We start from the raw sequence: 25,085 nt of genomic DNA, 5'->3' as shown, positions 1-25,085 counted from the left end.
TAACGGTACATAGGTTTTGTGATTAAATAAATAAATATAAAAAATAAGTAACAATAAAACACTGAAAACTTTGTTTTCAAAATTTCCACAAAATTTATTCTAAATTCTTATCACTACAGCTGTTTCGGCTAATTGCCTTTCTCAAGTGATCTGTTTTTGGCATGGGTTTACACTTTATAGTCTCTAATGAAATAGCTTGAGGAGGGGAGAACTGTTTGTCTCAAGCTGGTCATTCAGAATTATATCTGTGTTTTTTAATTTGTTGATTTCCATAAATTCTAACAAAGATAGCTTAAGGCCTTTATTTTGAATGTGTAGAATTTTAAATTCGTCATTAAAAGAATGATTATGATCTAGAAGGTGAAGTGCGTATGTAGAATCTGTTTTTCTATTATTGAAAGCCCTTTTATGTTCTGCTGTTCGTTTATTAAAATTTCTACCTGTTTGACCAATGTAAGTTTTTGGGCAGTCGCCACATTTAAGTTTGTACACACCACTGTGTAAGTGTTTTTTATGTTGGCTCTTGTTGTTTTTAATATATTTGAGTAGGTTGTTATTTGTTCTGAAAGCTGGTGTTATTCCTTTCTTTTTTATGTGTTTGGCTATTTTTGTTACCTAACAGGCAACTCGACCAATTTTTATCGTATATTAATTCTCTTCATAGTCATATTGAATTTACAATAGAAACAGAACAAAATCAATCCATAAATTTTTTAGATTTAAAAATTACCAGACTTAAAAACAAACATGACTTCTCAATATTTCATAAACCAACCCATACTGACACGACTATTCACAATTCATCATCCCATCCCACACAACATAAACTGGCAGCCTATCATAGTATGTTACATAGATTAACAGCAATTCCTATGTCAAAATACAATTTTGAAACAGAATTAAATATCATTAAGCAAATAGCAGTAAACAATGGATACAATGAACAAACAATTAATAAAATGTTAAATCAAAAACTACACAAGAAAGCCCTGAACTTAGTATTTCCACCACCAGAGAAAAAACCCAGTACCTTCTGCTCGATTACATATACAGGCAAAATATCAACAAAAATAGTCAAACACATAAAAAAGAAAGGAATAACACCAGCTTTCAGAACAAATAACAACCTAGGCAAATATATTAAAAACAACAAGAGCCAACATAAAAAACACTTACACAGTGGTGTGTACAAACTTAAATGTGACGACTGCCCAAAAACTTACATTGGTCAAACAGGTAGAAATTTTAATAAACGAACAGCAGAACATAAAAGGGCTTTCAATAATAGAAAAACAGATTCTACATACGCACTTCACCTTCTAGATCATAATCATTCTTTTAATGACGAATTTAAAATTCTACACATTCAAAATAAAGGCCTTAAGCTATCTTTGTTAGAATTTATGGAAATCAACAAATTAAAAAACACAGATATAATTCTGAATGACCAGCTTGAGACAAACAGTTCTCCCCTCCTCAAGCTATTTCATTAGAGACTATAAAGTGTAAACCCATGCCAAAAACAGATCACTTGAGAAAGGCAATTAGCCGAAACAGCTGTAGTGATAAGAATTTAGAATAAATTTTGTGGAAGTTTTGAAAACAAAGTTTTCAGTGTTTTATTGTTACATAAAATGAATTTCCATCAAGTAACGGTCGAATCCATCAATTATATAAAAAATAAGGCATAATAATACCATTTAGGAATAATTTGATTTGCCTTTTTATTAAATACCATATTTAAATAGCTATTACTCTGTAAACATTATTAAAAATAGTCATGGCAACGTATTATTGGCAACCACTAGCGTTACATATGTAAAAATCTTGGCAATGCCATTTAAAAAAAGATTTTATCCAACTTTCCGTCCATGTATTCCAAAATCGTTAGTGATCCTGGGTGAATTACATAAAACAGGGTAAAGTGAACTCTACTGAAAATGCGAGGTTGGGCGCTCTGGGCGAAAATGGGTCTAACTTGCCAACGTTCGCCATTTATTCTCTTTCTGCTTTTACACAAACCTTCTCGCTAGCGCTGGGCTTCCGTTAGGCACGAACTGGGAGCTGGGTTCGATATGAGCCGGCGCATTCAAGCCCAACTTGGCCCCATTACAACCCTCGCTCGGAAATTCTGGAAAATAATGATGAAAGGAAACCTAAGTACCTACCCAACTTTAACGTCAGGGATGAAAAGGGGTTTGTTAAAAACAAAATTTAATGAGTGTGGAGTTTGGGGATTATTTATATTTTCCGTCTGTTTATAAAATAAAAAAGTCCCAATTATTCGATTTCAAATAAAAAATTGAGTAAATATAATATCCAAGTAAATTCTATTCGGGATAATTTCAAACTTTTTTAAATCACTGCAGGAGTGTTTCCATTTTAATAGTTTTTTGCCGATAATTTTTAGTACTATAGATTTAAAAATACACGATAGCAACGTTTTTGTGCTACAAACTTACAACAGTCTTTAATACAGGAGTGTTCAAAGAGAAAAAATTATAAATATTGATATCTTCTTATATCAGTTTGGTGCAAAACTTCGAAACACAAATTTATTACATACCTAAATAAATATATCCTCTTCGGATAAGATAGCATTATCATCATCAGCATAACTTCTTCTTCTTTAAGTACTGTCTTCTACCGAAAGTTGGCCACCATCATACGATATGTTTCTCTATTCGCTGTGTGCAAGTACTTGGAGGCGATACAAGAAACGATCGTGCGCGTGTAGCGGTAAAATCTTGCAACTTTGTTAGCATATTTCATAAGTAGTTATTGAAGATAATGAGACTCCACAAATGCTGTGTTATTAATTGTAAAAATACAACAAAAATTCTAAATATTTCTTCAAGTTCGGATTACGCCGCCTAAAAGTTGACAGGAAAGGAATTAATTATTTAAACCAATATGATGTGTTTCTTTGAAACGTTTGGATTGACAAAAAAAAACAGTTATGTAATTTACTCTAAAATGAACATTACTTAAAGTGTACTTTAGGTTGTCATAAAAGGGGGCGTTAATGTCGCTCCAAAATATTGATATGATATGCAATTATTAATTAATTGTATTTTACAGAGGATATGATTGTAATTGGAATCCTACACCTTCTCACTTAATCTGCAGTGCTCATTTTATTGGAGGTTAAAAGGGAGAAAGTGAGCTAAGTCATAATTATGTACCAACAATATTTTCATCAAAATGCATCTCTAAATAGATATGAGCATTTCAAAAAGTGTTCACTATTAATTATAGATAATAAGCTCATCAATTCTGTGAATGAACAGCATTTGAAGAATTTGGGTGTTAGAAATAGCAGCCAATTTAATGAGTGAAAATGAGTGTGATATGATACAAGATGAGTCAGTAGCTGGTACGGGTGGCAGTAAAAGTGACTAAGCATGTCAAGTTGAAATTTTTGTTCGTTGTGATAGTGTTGAAACAATTCTGTGTTGTAATACTGTTATTTTTGGACCTAATTCTTTTGAAGCAGAAACTCAAACTGAAATTAATGTACCACAAAGTAAATTTAAAATAAATACCAAAAAAAATTCATAAATTTTTTTTATTGTTACATTGTATGTTTACGATCTACTCTATACAGAGAATAATAAGTAAATAGTTTGTAAGTAAATTAACGTGAGTTAGGTACCATCCAGTGACGGTTCTCTAAGTATTATTGCGGTAGGTCTCGTGGCCATACTCTCTTCAATCTTCTTTGGGCAAGTGGTTGGGTGAATAAATTATTTATCAGTTCGTTGTTGTGATCAGTTGTGCGATTTTTATATTTTATTGAGTGATTCTTTATTATGTCCTTAAGTAATTGGATGTCCAGATCATTGTGAAGTGTTTGGTTAGATACATACCATGGAGCTGTACTTATCATACGGAGTATTTTGGATTGTAATGCTTGAAGTATCTTCGTATTTGAAGGTTTACTACACACCCATAGTTCTATTCCATACGCCCAAACTTTTATGAGTATAGCTTTGTACAGATGCAGTTTATTTTCAAGAGATAACTGAGACCTTTTGGTAAATGGCCAATTCATATTTTTCAGTTTAAGATCTAGTTGTTTCCGTTTAGTTTTAATGTGCGCTGTCCATGGAAGATTTTCATCCAGATGCAATCCCAAGTATTTGACTGGTTTTATAAGAATGAGAGTATTATTAATATAAATTTGTGGACATGTAGATTTTCTTGTTGTAAAAGCAATTTGTACTGATTTGCTAACATTAACACTAATCTTTCATCGCTTAAGCCAGTTTTGTAATTGGACTAAATGATTTTGTACTTTTTGTGATGCTACATTAGGGTCGATATCCACTGAAAAGATTCCCATGTCATCGGCAAAAGTAGCTAAGAAGGTATCATTGCTGGTTGGAACGTCTGCTGTAAATATCAGATGTAGAAATGGGCCCAAAACGCTACCTTGAGGTACGCCAAATTGTTTGATGTGGTAATTTGAGTAGCTGTCTTCAATTTTGACTTGGATTCATAAAAAATGTTGTACACCACCAAAAGTTCTTGTGGATACAGCAGTTGGATCTGATTTTTCATATAATGGATTTAATGGTGATGAACAGTGACAACAGTATGCAGTAACAGACGATGCAGGACAATTGCTCACAGACGACGAGAAGATAAGCCGCCAATGGAGAAAGTATTTTGAGCAGCTCCTAAATACAGAAAACCCCACAACGACAGGGCAACAAAGACAGTACCAGTTAGACGAACCTGAAATACCAGGGCCCACACTAGCTGAAGTATAGTCCGCAATTTCGTCACTAAAAGCCCATTAAGCCCCAGGCCCAGACGGCATACAGGCGGAACTACTAAAAAAAGAGGGAGGAAAGCTCCACCTTGAGATATATCATCTTATAAGAGAAGTCTGTGAAAGAGAAGAAATACCGAAACATTGGCATGAAAGCCATATAGTATCTATCCACAAGAAGGGAGACAAACAAATATGTTGGAACTACAGAGGAATATCGTGAATCAATACAACGTACAAAATTATATCCATAATACTGTCTAGAAGGCTAACTAAATACGCAGAGGAAATAATAGGCGACTACCAAAGCGGATTCAGACCAGGAAGGTCGACCATAGACCAGATATTCGTCCTACGCCAGATGTTGGAAAAAAAAACTGGGAATTCAACCGCAATGTACACCAAATCTTCGTGGACTTTAAACAAGCTTACGATTCTGTTAGCAGAGAAGCATTGTGGGAGACCATGGTAGAAATGGGAGTACCTGGAAAGCTGGTACGATTAGCATAGGTGAGCACAGAGAACGCTTGCGCTCGGATCAGAATTGGCAGCACCACGTCGGAGGAATTCCTCATTGACACCGGGCTTAGACAAGGAGATCCTCTCGCCCCCCTGCTATTTAATTTTGCACTGGAACATGCGGTAAGGAATGCTCAACCACAACTGACAAACGGATTTGCCGCTCAAGGATCAAAAATACTATTGGCGTTTGCGGATGACGTGGATACCATTGCACAATTCACCAGAGGTGCAAAAAACTTTTCACCCTATTCGAAAACGGAGCCAAGGAAGTTGGTATGAAGGCCAACGAGGACAAGACCAAGTACATGGTGGTTACGAAGAACCCAAGACCAAGGGTTAGACAAAACGTAACAATCAATGAATACAACTTTGAAGTTGTCAAAGAATTCAAGTAGCTGGGAGCGATACTAACATCTGAAAATAAATATGAAAAGGACGTGGCAGCCAGGATCATTGCAGGAAACAGGGCATATTACTCATTAATGACATATACTACAATATTTATTGTATTAAATAAACAAGTTTAAGTCACTTTATTTGCAGCTAACATAAGACTAAAATATTAATAGTGCTGATATTAAACACCTTCGCTGATTTATGCCACTAGGTGTCGCTTTTCGGAACTTGCACTTAGCGAATAGTCAACACCGACAAGAAATGTATTATTCTACTTAGTGAGTTAAAATAATTAGTAAATGATTCTTAATTCGGCGGATAGTTTGGCGGGAGATATGCTACAGATATTGCTAATGATTTAAAAAAATATATTAAAAAAATCTAATTTAACAAGTCGGCTTGGTGTACGTTTCTTAGATTAATTTTTTTGTATATGTGCTAAGCTTGTTTTTTATTGAAAAAGCCGCTATTTTTATATTTTAATTGTTGTTGTGGTAATTTAATAGAGTCATTTTGTGTAATTTTTGTTATAATGTTTTACTACTGTATATTCTGCGTAGACGTAATTTATTGATATTTGTTTTATAACATTTAATTCTTTTTCCAATTACTTTTTGACATTGGATTTCTTTTAATATATATACAATACTATAGTAGGCTGATGATTTATATTGCAAGTGTGTTCAATGTGCTAATGTGTTATGGATATGTTTACATCGGTTTGTATTAGTTTGTGATAAATGGAAAATTCTTGATTGTGTTCAGTTTTTGTGATTGCTAAATCGAGCAAATTTATTGAATTATTTTTATGAAATATTTTTCATTGTGAATTCTATACCATACTTAATTGTATACTACGGCAGTTAAAGGACTTATCATATTTTGTTTACAATTGGTTATACAGCAAGAATTAATACCTAAAAAAGCCGGTATCAAACGATAATGTATATACAGTACATTCAACCAACTTACACTTCTAAGCGATTAATGGAATTCGCAGAAAATCTTTCATTGTAGTAAAAGGAACGGTAAACTGCACTGGAGTTCTCCATAATCTTCTTAATTACTTACTTTTTTTAAAATATTTTTGCCTGTATTATCAGTTATCAGAGGTAATTTGTATAAAATGAGAGGCAAAAATTCAAATCGAATTTTAAATATTATTGTTTATTTGGCTGATAATGAATGGATAACTTGCTGTACAATTATTTTGTAAATAACATTATAATAGGGTACCTACTGATTATTTAAATTTATAAATCATCATCGTCACTAAATTCACTACCGCTATCATTATGTAAATCTATAATCACTGGATTAATTCCACTAATTTTATTTTACCGGATCCACCACTCCACTGCATCCAACGTGATTATCATAATACGTTTTACATATACCCCAGATGTGTTCGATGGGATTAAACTGACAGTGATACGGCGGTAACCGTAGTACTTGATGTCCATAACTTGATACAATTTGCTCAACTATATAAACTGTTGGTTTTTCATTACGTTTTCCAGTAACTCTGATTTGAAGGCGTATTCCGGAAAATTGATATTATTTTTAACTAACCAATTTTTTATGCTCGGTACATTCCACGACTGTTTTGGTTTTTTCTCCAAAATTTCCGAATGGTAAGGTGCATTATCTAAAACTATAACTGATGGTTCACTCAGACTAGGTAACATTTTGTCCTCAAGCCATTTAACAAACATATCTGCATTCATGTTTTCATGGCAATCAGCAGATTTTGATTTTGAAGAAAAAATCAAATCTGCTTTTTCTATAAAGCCTTTTTTCTCCCTCCTGCCCTCCTGCATTAAGATTGACGTGTCTTTTGCCTTCGCTATCTGTGTGTTTTATCGAGTTTATGCTGTTGTCTTGTCAAATTCTTTTAATTCCATCCTTTGCAAATATCCACGTCTCATCTAAGTATACGAATGTTGCATTTTCAGATTTAAGTCTAATATATTCTCTCAAAAATTAAATTCCTTTGTGAACCACACTACTCCTTTCGCATAAGAGTATCCATTATTTTCTTTTTTGAATTTAAATCTTATCTTATTTTGACCAGTAAAGTATCTAAACTGACATGTCGATTGTTTTCACGCATCCGATACAAAATATTGCGAATTTAAAATTTTTCTCCATCAGCTAAGTCAATGCTTCTAGAATGTTTACGAGTTGTTTTCGTGAACTCGGTCACGGTAAGATCTTCTTGAGAATCTCTGACCGTCTTCATTACACTTTTTAGCTTACTGTCACCTATTCCGAGTGCGTCACAAACGCGTGTTGATTTCTACATTATAATGACTTTAAAGGTCCACCATTGTCTCTTTCCATGGTAAAGTATTTATGCACATTTGCAATTAATTCATCAATATCCAATTTACGTCTAGGCATGATGGTCACTTGAAATACACGTTTGAATTATAATATACTGAGTTCAGATCAATATGACAAACTTTCTAACTGTTGTGCTTAAGAGATAAAATATAATATAACCGCTTACAAAGATCCTAAACACATTAAGCAAATTAGCCTAATGATCATTAGGAATGCCGAATGCGAACGAAAAAGCTTTCGATAAAGTAAGGCATGAAAAACGAATATCAATACTTATGAACAAGCGCACTGACAGTAAAATCATAAATATAGTGAAGCATTATATTGGAGCCAAAGTGCCATAGTTCAAATTGATGGGCAACACTCAGAAGAAATGAAGATCTGTTGAGGAGTTAGACAGGGATGTGTTTTATCGCCACTTTTGTTTAACTTTTATTCTGAAGAAATTTTTCAAAACACGCTCAATAATATCAAAGTGGGAGTTACCGTTAACGGAAAGTTAATTAACAACTTAAGATATGCAGACGACACTGTTATCATAGCAACGAGTATAGAAGATCTACAACATCTTATCGAAAGCTTAAGTATAAATAGTGCTGAGGTGGGAATTACTATAAACGCTAAAAAAACCAAGTACATTCTATGCGAAAATGGTAGCGTTTCGATTTAATTTGAGTTTCTTACCACTCCCTAACACGTGTTTCTGGGTCTTCCCGTCATCAGAGAGAGCTTGTAAGAAAACTCAAACTAAACCAAAACGCACCGACTACTCGGCAATTATAGAAAAAATAATTACCAGAGTATGCTACTAGAGACATCTAGTGATGAAAGATGAAGTTAAATGTGTCGATAGCAATTAAAGTAAATTGTATACTCACGCTTAATCAAGCCATTAAGAGCGATGCTGGGAATATTTATATTCCACTATGCATCAACAATTTACCCATATAAATTACCATCTTTCTTGTACTCATTGCGTCGAGTAAGGACGATAAATATGCGAAAATGGTTGAGTTTCGATTTAATTTGAGTTTCTTACCACTCCCTAACACGTGTTAATTGCTATCGACACATTTAACTTCATCTTTCATCACTAGATGTCTCTAGTAGCATACTCTGGTAATTATTTTTTCTATAATTGCCGAGTAGTCGGTGCGTTTTGGTTTAGTTTGAGTTTTCTTACAAGCTCTCTCTGATGACGGGAAGACCCAGAAACACGTATTAGGGAGTGGTAAGAAACTCAAATTAAATCGAAACGCAACCATTTTCGCATATTTATCGTCCTTTCTCGACGCAATGAGTACAAGAAAGATGGTAATTTATATGGGTAAATTGTTGATGCATAGTGGAATATAAATATTCCCAGGATCGCTCTTAATGGCTTGATTAAGCGTGAGTATACAATTTACTTTAATTGCTATCGACACATTTAACTTCATCTTTCATCACTAGATGTCTCTAGTAGCATACTCTGGTAATTATTTTTTCTATAATTGCCGAGTAGTCGGTGCGTTTTGGTTTAGTTTGAGTTTTCTTACAAGCTCTCTCTGATGACGGGAAGACCCAGAAACACGTTTTAGGGAGTGGTAAGAAACTCAAATTAAATCGAAACGCAACCATTTTCGCATATTTATCGTCCTTACTCGACGCAATGAGTACAAGAAAGATGGTAATTTATATGGGTAAATTGTTGATGCATAGTGGAATATAAATATTCCCAGCATCGCTCTTAATGGCTTGATTAAGCGTGAGTATACAATTTACTTTAATTGCTATCGACACATTTAACTTCATCGAAGTACATTCTAATTACAAAAAGACCACAAAATATACATCACCTATTGACAATCAATGGTAACTTGATAGAACAAGTAGAAAAATATCAGTACTTGGGAACTTTGATCAATGAAACCAATCATCATACTGCAGAAATAAACAGGCGAATAGAGATTGCCAGATCAGAATTTATACAAATGAAGCCACTCCTAACGTGCAAAAATCTAAATTTGGAGATCAGACTACGTACCATTCGGTGTTATATATTTTCAATATTATTGTATGGATTTGAGACTTGAACATTAACAAAATGCAATTTAAAAAGAATCGAGGCTTTCGAACTCTGGTTATACCGCAGAGTATTAAAAATATCATGGACTGATAGAATAACAAACAAAGAAGTACTGAAGAGGGTTGGTAAAGAAACATAACTAATTACCACTATATAAACCAGAAAACTGAAATACCTAGGCCATGTGATGAGGGGACCCAAATATGAAATTTTGAGACTCATAATACAGGGAAAGATTCAAGGAAGAAGATCTGTTGGCCAAAGACAGAACTCATGGTTGAAGAATCTACGTGATTCTTCAAGTATGCATGTTAAAGTAATTACTATTTAATAATAATAATAATAATAATAAAATAAAATTTGTTTAATTTACTAATGTTTGTATTTTGAGAACGATTTTCGAAGTGGAAATTGAAACGTCAATAAACGTACTTTAACCTTTAATTGTGGCTTATTCCCATTTAAATAGTAGTTATAAGATATCATAAAATGACGTTTAATAAACAGATCAAATGAACTAAAACTGTCGAGGTGAAGTCGTATAAAAAATTACAAATTACATTGTCGTAAATTAACAATTAAAAAAATAAGGGTCATATTAATCGAGATAAAAAATATCCTATCGTGACAGGAGATTTTTATATATAAATATTGATATAATGAAATAAATTAAGCGAGATTGCAATATTTAAGTAAATTATAATAATATTTGTCGAAACTTTATAAATTTGTGTTTTGAATACAATTTTACCTCTTTTTTCTTTATGTGTGCTGCTTGTAGGAGGGCACAGTCAGGCTTGTGGCTTGGACGACGAGCTCTGAGAGTGCAGTGTAGGTTGCTTGTAGACCGACACAGTTGTGGCTTTTGGCCTGGACGATGAGTTCTGGGAGTACAGCGTAGGCGAATTGGTCCAGTTCGACTTCTTGTTTCTGGTGAATTCTGAGGACGTTTGTTGATGTCCTGAACCAGAGCTACAATTATGTGACGTTGGAACTGGATAAGGATGTAGACTTGGATTAAATAATCTTTCGTCGAAACAATTTTACAAGTCGAAGTGGTAATAATAATGCTCGATGAATTTAAAAGGACTTTATTTTACGTTGCTCTATTACAAAAGTTATTTGTTAAAAATGTATTTTAACTAAAACTAAAACTTCTTATTTTTCTGATATGTGCTAACGAAGTATTCGCAAAGTGATTTGAAATTATGCTTTTAATTAGCGAGAGAAGTGGTCAAGCTGCTATGCAGTTACACAATACTGAAAGGCAGGGATATACCTACTGTCCAGGCACGGGAACCGAGAACGGAGTCTTTGAATGTCGCTCCAACCCAACATTTTATAGGAAAGAGCGACCCGCCAACTTCCAACCGCCTTCAACGAACTTTAAACACGTTGTAACGATAATATTTTGCCTACCTCAGGGTAAGAATATAGGGTAGAAAATTGGGGACAGAAACTATGGGGGCGAAGATAGGGCAAGCAAAATAAACGCTACTATTGCGTACGACACTCAGTTGGTTGTTGGAGAGCTGGGGTCGTGGATAAGTTGAAATAAATTTGTCGGATTGGGGTATCTACACAATGAATGAAATAAAGGGGTTACTTACATAAATCTCCTGGACAACTGGGCAAATAAAACAACAAGGAAGGGCTTCTAGCAATTTAGAAACAAGGGCGCCGCTTTGAAGGATCCTAAACTTACTGGAGGAAAGAAGAAAAGAGGTTAGGAGATTTTTCTAAAATAAATAAAAAAATGGATCAGAGAAACAAATCAAAACGTTTATTTTTGTCTCATACAAACAGTTACCAAACATACAGATTACACAAAAATTATTAAAAGTTGCAAAATACAAAATTACAAAAAAACTTACATGTGTTGCCTGTTAACAAAGGAGATTGCTACAAAATTCTTCGAAATGGTTCCTAGGTTATCTTATTAATATGGCTAAATTAAAATTGAAGGATATCCTTGTTCATGAAAATATATAAGATTTAACTTTTTCTATAAAACATCTTTATATACAAGCAAATTAAAAATTGTCACAACAAAAACAAATTAGAGTTAGCTGTCAGATGTCACATTTAATTTTGATGACAAAATAAACAAAAGATTGACAGCAACCACACTTAGTTTACAAAATAATTCCAATTATTGCCAATTCTTAAATTTAAATGAAAGCAATTATTACTTTTAGCAAAAAAATGTCTGTCTTTACTTTAAAATTAATATGTTAAATGTTACCTTGATTTCACTGTTTAGCACAACTTTCAAAAAAAACTTGTTAACATCTATGGAACATCTATCTGGACATATTCTGCAACAGGAACAAAAAAAACCATTTCTATGCTCAGGAACGAACAATCAAAATATGTAGAATTAGGTTCGGTGGAGGAAGCAAGCTGACGACGGGGACATCCTATATAATAATTTTCCAAATTTCATCAGTGCCGGTGTATTGCACAAATCTTATGGTGATTACTCTGTTTTAAACTGCCATATTGCAAAGAGTACTATCACCTTAACCGGTCTTAGGACATAACACAAAAAAAATTGAATCGACTCGCGATTCCTAATTACCGAAACATCTTTTTACTCTTACATCTCTCGCTTCACCAACTCCCTTCTCTCCACTGTCCCACTGTCCCCTCGCCGGCCGGTCTTTCAAAACTAGACACAAAATACCTCCCTCCACGCTTCTCACATAAATTCCTTACGACTTCAAATTGTGAAAATTAACCTTGAATCTCTTCCGGAGTTAATGCGTCTCAGAGAGGAAAGGCACAATACTTGCAATATTTTTTCTAAGAACCTCTTCTCAACCGGGATATTTGGGGCCTTAATGTAAACAAAACGTTTTTCGACGACAAAATACTGTTGAAATATTATAGTTAGAAATAACATGTACGAAATGGGGAATTTTAAATGTAAATAAAAAAGTGCTAACACCTCTTTAATACGAGATAAACAAAATAGGCCTTTTATCGATTATTTTAACGTCGTTGCAAACAGACAAAACAGGGGCGCCTTTAGAAATTTTTAACATATCAATATTTCGTAGTTAAAAGAAAAATTTAAAACGCTACAACGTTTCAAAAGATTTATTGCCCTTTTACGAATTCCAAAAAGAAATAAACATTACTGACCAGTTGTGGTGAACCTTTTTTACTAACTTTTATATTGAGAAGAGGAGAATTGGCGGTAACATAATATCGAAGCGTGTTTAGATACTAAAAACAAACGTTTTAAATAAAGTGGGTCAAATAATAACAACCTGTTCGAGCACGCGTCTCAACAGAAAAATGGACGAGACAAAAAACGTGTTATTTGAGCTGAGATATATCGAAAATAAATAGAATATATTTTCTTGTTTTATTAGTAATTGTAAAAAAAATAATGAGGGGTTATAGGTGATAATATATTAAGACTTTAACAACGTATTTTTTATTTCTCTTCGCGGATGAAGAACACCGCTGAATGTTCTGTCAGATTGCAGCTTTAGAGGTCTTGTTAGACAAGACAACAACAAAAGCACCGGTTGTATTTGAAGCTACCAGAATATTCAAAAAGTGTTCATTCTAATTCATTTGCACTTTAAAAAATACTTCCATAAATACACATATTTTGACATTTCTCGTAGTTGTTATAAACGGTACGTGACGGATTCATGGATAAATTGAATTAGTTTAATCCGTGCATATTTAGTGAAATGTGCTCAAGTGCATTAGTTTCTATGGTAACTAGTAGGAAATTAAATATCGGCATACAGTTTGTTGCACAAATTAACGCGGAATTAATATACACTAGCACTTTATAAAATATTAGAAAAAACAAATTGTATTTATATTCTCGAAAAAATACATCAAAAATCCGTAAAAGTGTTCATAGATAGATCTAAATTAATTTTAAGAAGTTAAAACGTTCCGTTTGAAAAACCAAAACTTTGCATGTTTCTATGGATTCTAAGGCTTCTAAGAAATAATAGGATTCTTTGCAAAAATACACCTTTACTAAAAGACTGGATAATTCGATGTAAATATCAGGATCGAATTGTTTTCTAATGCCCCTTTGTCTGATTCTTCTCAATCGACGATGGTAAATAAATGGTTGAAGTGTCGAGTAAAAATTATAGTTATATTGACAGCTACTGATAATTACACTCTATTTGTTGGTTAGGTAACTTTCTATAATAGACTGCTCTCAAATGAGCTCAAATCCCCAATTTATAATTTCACAAATAATGTATACCTCAGCACAGACGTTAATGCTTCTATCATACTAACAAATTTTGAACTATGAGCTTACAATACAATTCATTCTAGACCGCTATTGCAACACTTAGAAAGTTCAATTAGAAAATATATTATTTGGCAATTTATTAAGTTTGCATGTTTTGCAGGTTGAATGGACTCTAATTATTAAAATATTACTCGATATGTTTCACAATGTTTCAATTATACACGGTGAAACGATAAAAGGTTAAGAAGTTAAGAATAATGTGAGATTACAAATTAAGGGATTAATTTGTGATTGAACAAAGACATTTCTTATTTTGGAGATGGAGATATCAAATTTTATGCTTACAATGTTGCCAGTTTTACTATTTTTCTGATATCATTAGTCACTTTGGTTTGTTAAATACAACACTCTGTATATTGTATGATTACTCACTGTATGAGTATTAGTATGTAATATTCACTTCAATACGAGTTCAAACATATGTAACACTTGGTATTTTATCTAGTTACGAAGGTGTTAAATAAATAAAACTTCTCAGTGCAAAATAGTTTTGAAGTAATTCAGTAAATATAGAATGCTGTGAATTTGACATTAATTCATAAAACTAACAATAGCTTGACGTTTATGGAGAAGTTTTGTAAGATAAATTGTATTAATAACTAAAGCTGACAGTTTTTTTATGTGTTTTAACAGGTCTACAATAAAGATGGTTTTTAATGAAAAAACCACTTACTGTCTTAATGATAGGGAGCTACGGCGATAGAAAAAGGTCTTATAGTGAAGTAGCCAACTTGTTCAACGATACTTTCCCAAATCGTTCTCGTATCCATAAGGCGACGGTACAAAAAATAAATTGTAAAGCGCTTTGAGGAAACTGAGCAAGTAAAAGATGACATTCGAACAGGTACAATACATCATACAGATCCACATATATCCTCACGCACAGGTACACAAATAAATGGTGTAGGTCGTTCTTCAGTCTTGCGTGTATATAAGAATTCGTTTAACCTACAAAATCCATTTGTTGCAAGAATTAAATGTAGATAATTGTGACCATAGATTACAGTTTAGTAAGGTAATGATGAATAAAATTGTAACTGACGAGAACTTCGTTATCAAGATATGTTTTCCCGACGAAGAAATATTTACACTGTGTGGGAATGTAAATCTTCAAAATTTAAAAGGTATTGGAGTTAGATAAATCTACACTGGAGACGTGAAAAAATGCACAAAGACCACAAAAACTAAATGTATGGTCGGGTATAGTAGGAACTCAGTTTACTGGATCGTTTTTTATAGAAGAAAATCTAACAAGCGATAATTGAGGGGTACCAAACTATAAAGTTGTATGTGCCACTCGAGCTGAAATACCTTTTATATGATTAAAACGTTGTATGTACCGACTTTTACTTGCACTCTTGTAAAGGACAAGCTCGGAGATGCCCTTCCCCTTGAATACTGTGAAAGAGAAAGTCATAACGTTGTATGTGCCTTGTGAATTGCTACAAACGCAAAATGGCCAACGATGGACGTGTGCCTGTAGCGTCCAAAAAATGTGTAGTAAATGCATTGAAAAAAACTATTAGAATCTTCATTCTAATCTTTCCTTTAAGCCCCCACTAGTTGACACATGCCCAAAGTGACTCACTAAGTCAAAATAGACACGGTTCTAACAGAAGTTAAAACTGATGCTAAGAAAAGACTAGAAATCACAACAGCAAAGCTGACAAGGCTAGACAACAAATGAGTAAGAGCGTTCCGTGAGCCGTTGCTCAGTGTCTTTCAGGTTCGTATGAATGTTTGTTCACGCACCTGCAACCAATCCGTGGGTTAACTTCCCACCGTCTACGTATCCTGCCACTCGGCAAGACGTTTTTCGGTGTGTGAAGTGAACCACTTTAGTTCCATACTAGAAATAAATTTCTTTCTGGTAAATTCTGGTAAATGGTAAATTTGGCAATGTTACAAACATCAAATTTCAAATCTTCATGTTGCAAAATAGGTGTATCCCTGTTTTTGTACAATTCAGACCATCTATTTAGATCATTAGACGTTTCCATACTTTTGATTCACTCTGTATATAACCAATGCATGATTCTATTTATTTCGTCCAACTTTCTATTTTATTTACTCTAATGCTTAGATTAGCTGTCGCTACGGATCCTACGCCCGTCCATTAGGCTTATTTAGTTAGAGTAGCTGCTTCAATACTGTATAGCAGGATACTAAATATATAACATAGATATTTATGTATTTTTAGGTCAAAGTTGAATTGCTAAAGAATTTCTTTATTTTTATAAAGGAGTTAAGTGCATTTAATTCTTGTTTTTAGTTTCTTTGTGACGTGATTATTCTTATCTATAGTCCTTTTCCATCATATTGATAGCACATTATGTATGCAAATCCTCAACAGGTCAAAAAACCATAGGCGTCACCCTATACTTGTTTTTAAATAAATAAAAAAAATTAATATTTTAAGATGTCGTCAACAATTCATTATCTTTTAAAAAATCTTTTGTAAAATCAGTGTCCACTAATCTCAATATACCTTTTTTGTGCGTAAAAAACGTCGGTATATATGCCACACGATTATTGTTAATTATAATTATACACGGGTGATTAACGAGAGAATTCAATGTTTCACGAAATAAATTAATGTAAACAGTAATTTAAAGGTGATTATTGTTTTCTATACAAGTTATCGCCTGACACAAAAAGAATACCTTCTTTGAACGATTACCTGGAATTACTGATAAGGCTTCACTAATGATAGTTTAAGTAGTTTTTATGCCACATTACAGCTTATGCCAATAATATAAATTAGAAATTGTTTGCATCTTCCATTTAGTTTGCAGATGTACATTGTTCATGCCTTACCTACATACGTTTTTGGTCTCGATATTTTGTTATTTGCATTTAAAAATGACGTCGAGAACAGGTTTTATCCCGGTTAAGTGTAGTTTTAAAGGTGCCTTCAGTCTAAGAGAAAAAAATATAATATTAAATGTACACGATGCACTTGTACATCAACGCCCTCTAAGTAATGTTCGTGAAATCGTTAACATGTGTTCAAATATGACAGGGGTTGGAGAAGCAACAATTTATAGATTCCTAAAAGAAAGAAAAGGAGGAACTGTTTCATCTCCCAAGAAGAGTGGAGGGAGTAAACCCTTGGAAATTGAAGAAACATACACAAACATAGAAACATGATAAGACGCAGCGTCCACCCATTTTTTTTTTGACAAAGAATTTTCAACATTGGACAAAATCCAAACATTAATTAGAGAAAACGTAGAGTTACCAATCATAAGCAACAAGAAATTATGGGGACTATTGAGAGAGATTTCGTTGGCAAAAGAATAGAAGAAAATCCGTTTTAATTGAAAAAGATTATCTAAGAACTAGACGAGATTATCTAAGAACTATTAAAAACTACCGAGAAGAAAAGAAAACAATTTTTTATTTTAACGAGACTTGGCTAAATGAAGGTACCATATCTATGGGTTGATATAAATGTGAAAAGTTCTCGTCAGGCATTCATCGAAGGTGTATCTACTGGAATAAACAATATTCCCATTGGAAAAGGACGCAGACTCATAATAACCCATATTGGAAACGAATACGGTTTTGTCAATGGTGGATTATTAAGTTTTGCCGCAAAATCAACCAAAGATTACCACGAGGAAATGACTGCTGACGTTTTTGAAGAATATTTTGAGCAAATGTTGGATTTAATTCCAAAAAATTCTGTCATAGTCATGGATAATGCTAGTTACCATTCAAGACTAGCAGAAAAATTGCCAACAACGGCATGGAAAAAAGGAAAGATAATCGAATGGTTGGATAAACACGCAATTGAGTACAAGGAGAATTCGACAAAAAAGGAATTATTACCTGTTGTAAGGCAACATAAAGCAGCTTATAAAAAATATATATTTGATGAAATGGCATTAAACCGTGATGTAATTATTTTACGTTTACTCCCATACCACTGTGATCTGAATACGATAGAAAATATATGGTCTCAAGTAAAGGGTGAAGTCGGACGCAACAACAAAACTTTTAAATTAGAAGACTTACAACAATTATTAGAACATTCCTTATCAAAAGTAACTCCAGAAAATTGGAAAAATGCTGTTAGTCATGCTCACAAGGAAGAAAATAAAATCTGGAATTTGGATAATATGACGGATGCAATGCTGGAACCGGTAATAATTAACATTGGAGTTGAAGATTCCTCAGATTCTGAAGAAAGCAATGAATCTGAAATGGAATTTGATTAAAATAATATTCATTTTTTTACAAATCGGCCCCTGTTACGGCCACAAATTATTTTATATATAACCAATAAAATAAACATCTTACATTTCTTGCAAATTCATTAGTACCTGTTTAATCTCCATCACTCCGACACTGGCAACTTTATTTAGGGATTAGTAACCCTCAAAACTATTGTATTCTATTCTGCTTCAACCTTTATACCTGGTGGTCATACTCAATTTAAAATTGTTTTCCTATATACTTCTGTAAACTTGTTGACAAATATCTATTTTTCATTGAGTCACCCGTATCAACAGTTAAGGGATTTGCATACATAATGTGCTATCAATATGATGGAAATGGACTATAATAAAGTTCCAAGATATTTATATTTGTGTACACGCACGCTATTTTGGGTGACACTAAGCTAAATTTTATTATTTGATTTCTTGGTGAAGATAAGCAGCTTGGTTTTATCCAGGTTCATGTTTCAGCCATAACGTAAGCATATGGTATAAACTGTTTGATGTATACAGTCCATATTCTTAATATGTAATATTTTGTAGTTGCTTCATGTCTTTCACATAAAAACCAAACTTTAGAGCTTTAAATGAAGACAGAAACACGGTATTTGAAAAAAGAAGATTGAAGCGCACGAAGAATAAATATGAAGATAACATTACATGGATTCAAATAATTTGAATTTTATTTCAAAAAGTACCAACTTTCGTAAAATTTAGATTAGAAATGCGGAAAAAGAAGAAAAGAAAATTGTACAGCATTTATGACTTTGTTTTTTTTTTTATTTTTTAACACATTTTTATTTCTTTTTTTTTTGAATACACAAAAAGTATTTTTTTTTGTTTTAGTCTCAAAATGCTGTCAAGTGTTTCAACATCTGTCAATAATAGTGGTAAGTGCGTTCTGTACTTCACGACTACCATAAATTTTTGCACCATAAATTATTAACAAAACTATTTGACATGAAAAGTACACAATTTTGATACGAGAGTAGTTTCTAACCTAACCTAACATAACCTTCAATAGAAACTGTTTTCGAAATAAAAATTCTTCAATTTATATTTTGAAAACGATTTTGATCTGGAAATCGAAACATCAAATAACATATTTATTAATTACGTGTTTAATTCCCAAAAGATATAATAATTAAAGCTCCAAACAAGTTAAATAATTAAATCATCCACCTACATTTGGATACAAAACAGACAAAGAAGAAATAGTTAAGGCAGTGGAACAAAAACGAAGCAGGCTTACCGAAAAAGGTTGATCTATTGGTGAAGCAATGGCAAATTTTTTTAAGACGCGAAAGATTTTATTTAAATTGATTACTTAAAAAAGGGTAAAGTAACAGCTGGCGTGTACTATATAGTGCTTCGCTCAAAATTCTCTTCCACCAAAAAAGTGTACCAACCGCGATACGAATTGTTCAATCAACCAGCATCACATCTGCAAGATTTAGCTCTGTATTACTATTTTCTTGTCCCAAACATAACCAAAAATCACTCGGTGGACGCTCGCCGTTTTAATAACGAACGATAACATATTTTAAAATTTCACAATATGTGGAGTAGCTCGACAAAATTACTTATCATAATGGATAAAAAGAGTTGGAAAAGCATCTTCTTATTAGGTGTATTAAGTGAAAAGGGGGTCTGTGGAAAAAAAAGTAAGACAAATAACGAAAATCGTGCGTTTTCTTAATGTTTGATGTCGAAACGTCTTCATTTTTTCCTTAGCTTAATTCCGTGTATTCTTTTTCTTCAGGTTCAGTCTCCCATCGGAGTTTGGAATTCATTCTCGCTATATTGTCTTTTCTTGGAGGCTAGAAAACCGCATTTCTAAAGAGTTCTAATGAGCTGCGTTTATCCGTTAATCCCTATAATTAAGTATTCTACATACCACTAGGATTCCACAACTGTCATCCATAAATCCATATTCTCTAGGAACTTTTTTTAATAAAAAAAATTGAATCACTTTTTAAATATCCTTGTCTAGACTATATGGCTGAATGTTTCAATTCCTAAAATTTTCCAAAGATTGTGAAATGGTGTCGATTTCTGTGGATATTTTTGCTTGACCATTTTCTTAATCTATGTCTCAAGAGTGCATAAAATCAAAGAATATTTTGTATTTATCTATATGGTACGAGATTCAGAAACATTTTCATCTTCTGTTACAGTTGGTTTGTATTTAGAGAAATTAAAATTTGTTGCGTATATTGACGTTGGATACAAAGAGTGATTCCTTACGAGTCACGCAAAGATCTTACAAAGAAGAGTCATGGATGATTCGCTAAATACTCAGTTCACAACTGAAAATACTATTTCAATTTCCTTTTCTTTCAAAAGTGGATCTGCTAACACCAAAGACCTGCTCTTATCGTAGAATGCTCAGAATATCATGGTTTAACGCTTTTCAAACATAACTAACTAGGATGCATGACTAATATATTGGCTTCCCCGGGAGATTTATACTTAAGGAGAGTTTGGCAGCCAAAAGGAGATACAAACGTTTGTTAGGACGTTTTTGAGCGAGAGTCCTATATTTATAAGCAGAACCAGGGAAAGAGTTTTCGCTATGGTTAAGCTAATCGCTAATTAAAGTGAATCGTTTTAGTAAAGTACAGAGGCAAATTGTTGAGACGAGGCAAATAATTAAACTAAACTAGTATGATCTTCTTGTGTTAATTTTATGTGTAAAAGCTATATAATTTAAGGCAACATTTATTTCTAAGTGATTTGTTTATTTGTATGAAAATTTTCAAAGGTATACTATCGTGATGTTTTAATTGTATTGCACAAATTTGGATTCGCTATTTGCGTCTATACGAAGTCATGTTAGAGTTGCTTCCTAAGACAGAAAAGATTTATTTTCACGTTCAGAGCGACTGTGAATAGTTGTCTCTGATGAACCCTATTAGGGCGAAATACGTATAAGACGGATACACAGACGCACTGTACGTGAAATCAAATCTTAACTGCCTTTTTCCTTTTATTCCGATCTACTCTGTACGAGTACAAGAAACCAATTCGTTAAGGATTTTTGCTTAGTTGAGGAGATATGTTGTGGAATGCAATTTTTAGATTCCCCATGTCTCTAATAACATCTTTATCAACGTCTGTTTTGCCTTGCAATTCTTAGAAGGCACAGATTAAAGCAAAAGTCTGAATTTGGTTTCGAAAATTAGTTTACGGATTTTAAATTTGGATTCCTTTATTTATTCCCGTCTCCTCCTCTTAGTATCGAACACTATAAAAGGTAAAGGTATTTCTAAACTCAAATAAGAGATAAAAAAAACGTATAATTATTAATTTGGCGTCTGTAATAAAAATTAATCACATATTCATAACAAAATTCAATAAATTTTTGTTTGTTTTTGGTTTGTTAATTATATGTTAACCATTCAGATAATTTGCTAATTTGATGTCATGGAGAAGCCTCACATTATTGGACAATCATCATCGTCGGCGGTTCTGGATTGCACGTCTCGAGTCTTTTTAATGTCTCGCCATATCTGTCAGAGTTAACTATTGTTCCATGAGGCAAAGACGATTTGCCATGACTTTCCCAGCAGACTGCGTTTGTTTACAATTTTTCGGCTTCCGCTAAGTTGAGTGACTCCTTTCACGTAATTACCGCTTGGTTTCGGGGGTAAAGTCAAACACCCATGTTTCGTCGCCTGTAAAGGCCGTATGACACTATGCATTTTCTTGTATCATTTCTTATATCGTTTCTGATATAACCAAAAAATGGACAGTGTCATACAAGCGTGTATAGTTCTTATATCAGAAACGATACAAGAATTTGTGTCCGCTGCAGTTTCTTGTACAAGAAATGCGCCAATTTGTGCCCAAAAACGTAAAACTTCGTTAGACCAAGCAGACATCAGAGAAAAGTGCCCACCAACAATAACCAAGATTAGAACAGCAGCAGCCAAATTGAAAAACAATAAATCACAGGGATTGGATCAAATAGCATCGGAACTACTGAAGGTAGGAGGAGATGTATTACTAAAAACAATACATAACCGCTCTAAAAATTCGTGATGAGTTTAAAGATTATTTTATGTCGCCAAATAAAAAGGTAGAATTTCAAGAGCATGCCATACAAACACATAATTTGTAAAAAAAAAACAAATAAATTATTACAACCGAATTATTTATTATTTCCAACTTCCATTACAGCCTGTTGAATATCTTCAAAAATTGTGGTTTCCAATTTAGTTTTAATATTGGGACATTTTATTTCTTTCATTTTTGAACCACAGTATTGTAAAAAATAATCAGTAGCATCTGGCTTGGGGTCCTCAGGTACTGCAGTTCTATCTTTATGTGTCAAAATTTCGACCAATCATGTGCCGAATCACATACAATTTCCGGTAAAAGAACTTACATAGTGTCATACAGAGCACAAATGTACGTGCAAGAAACGATACAAGAAAACATAAATAACTTTCTATATCAGAAACGATATAAGAAATGATACAAGAAAATGCATAGTGTCATACGGCCTTATCAGTAGAATCCAAAAATTCTTCCTTGTTGTCTTTACATTGTTGCAAAAACTGCTAGGCACACTCTACACCCGTAGAGTGTAGCTAGGCCGTTTGTGATTTTCTGTAAGCAGTCGCGGTACACGCCGCGCGCACACTTTGTGATAACCTAATTTGTCTGTTAATATCTTACGAATTGCGGTGTGGGAAGTCTCAGGAATACGAAAAGTAAGGTCGTTAATGGTGAACCTCCTATTTTCAAACAATATTCTTTTAACTTTTCCGAGAATTTCGTTTGAAATTGCTTTCAAAGTCGATCGCTATCATTTCCCATTGCATGAACTAGTACCTAACATGCGCACTTTCTTACTTCCTTCTATATATATACTTCTCTTTGTCGTTCGTTCCCAGTCGCATTAAAATTTAAATTTTTAAAATTCGGCACCCTTCCTTCAGAACAGACTTTATGGACACCCCTATATCATTGTATTTACAATCAAACAGCGCTTATATGTGAAAATATCTACGAACAAAATACCCTATTTACACCTATCAGCTCAATAGTTTTGACAGGATAAAAATAGGCAGCCCTACGTTTGCATATCCTATAGGCTTTGTACTTACCTTTAGTGTTAATTTTGTTGTTAAACTCACTAGTAGAATTTAAAAAAAAAGTAATTTTTTAATTATTAATTATAGTCCGGACAAAATTATATCGGGAACCTCTTGTGTTTTATAATTTTTAACATACTAAATTACACTAGCGGACCAACTCGACATCGAGTTTTTTAAATGCAATTTTTATTTTGCGAGAAAAATTAAGAGATTAATACAAACAATATAAGCAAGAATATACATAACATTCATCAATAATAATGCAAGTAAAAAAAAAGTGATTATGGAAGTCGACCTCAAAACCGGAATGCAATTTTTAGTTCATTAAATGCCGACATGGATATCATTTAGCAGTTAATTTTGCATGCTGATCACGAATCCGGTGTCAGATTTGCTCTATCTTGACGTTTTATACGCATTTCGGGTCACTTCCGGTGTCGGATCGCAACCGGAAGTACATATTTAGATTGGTCTCGACGAGACCCTTCGATCCATATATACATTGTGGGGTCTAAAACTTAAAGTAAATTTTAACTTCCGGTCATCTCAAAACCGGAAGTGAATTTTTGTACCAAAAGTATATCTTGACAATCTCATACGTAATACTAATAATATTCCGAAAAAATATTTTAATTATCTAATATGGTTTTTGAGTAAAGTGGTGGACAAGAAAAGGGCTTAGCGTTTTAGTATATAAGATATCAAATCATTTTTATCCATTAAACAGACCGGTGAAGATCTTTTTTATATCGGATCCTCTGGCTATCGTATTTTTTTGTTTATTTGCCTTTTCTTGCTTTATATTCAATCTAAATCAGATTTTTATTTAACTTTCATCAGGTTGTTTTTATTTTGTGTTTCTTTTATAGTTAATGAGACACAAAAGATAAAACAATAATGTTTGTTTTTAAAATTTATTTTATTTTTATTTCGAATCTTCTAATTAATATTTCAAGTGTTACAAAAAACCGCTGACAGTGGATGACTGTACTTCAGTTCTCATTTTAGATAGTCACTGTATGTATCGATTATCAGTTTTATTTGAGAATATGTTTGGGAATATCATGTAACCGTAATATATAATTGATAATTCCGGCACTTTTCTTAAAATCCTGGTATCAAGGCCTCAAAATATACTTTTTTGGATGTAGTATCTGCTACTAGTTTTTTTTCAGAATTTATTTATTAAAAAAAAGCCAAAATGTCCAAATGATACCAGTTTGACATTTCCACGCTGACAACATTTCCAATTTCGTTATTTCGTGACGCGGGAGCCTTCTCCCCTGTTCAATTATCGAGGGTTGTTTACCTCGCTGCTAGAATTTTCACGCAACGATACTGGAAATAG

At 33.1% G+C, this 25,085-nt stretch overlaps 1 protein-coding gene across 2 annotated transcripts in view; it reads left to right on the top strand.

Annotated features, from left to right (window-relative positions):
* LOC140441122 (uncharacterized) overlaps positions 1-25,085 on the top strand; it is a 129,811-nt gene that overhangs the window by 41,047 nt on the left and 63,679 nt on the right. Inside the window, exon 2 of one of the 2 annotated variants that reach the window (XM_072531579.1) lies at positions 19,479-19,522. The exons of the other annotated variant lie outside the window; for it this stretch is intronic. Coding sequence (XP_072387680.1) covers positions 19,486-19,522 — 37 coding nt within the window. The 5' untranslated portion in view covers positions 19,479-19,485. The remainder of the gene's footprint in view (positions 1-19,478; positions 19,523-25,085) is intronic. 2 annotated transcript variants of the gene reach the window in all.

The sequence above is a fragment of the Diabrotica undecimpunctata genome, chromosome 5 (genome assembly GCF_040954645.1).
Source record: "Diabrotica undecimpunctata isolate CICGRU chromosome 5, icDiaUnde3, whole genome shotgun sequence".
Taxonomy (NCBI): domain Eukaryota; kingdom Metazoa; phylum Arthropoda; class Insecta; order Coleoptera; family Chrysomelidae; genus Diabrotica; species Diabrotica undecimpunctata.
The sequence above is the reverse complement of the archived record's forward strand: the minus strand, read 5'-3'. Positions and strand labels throughout refer to the sequence as shown.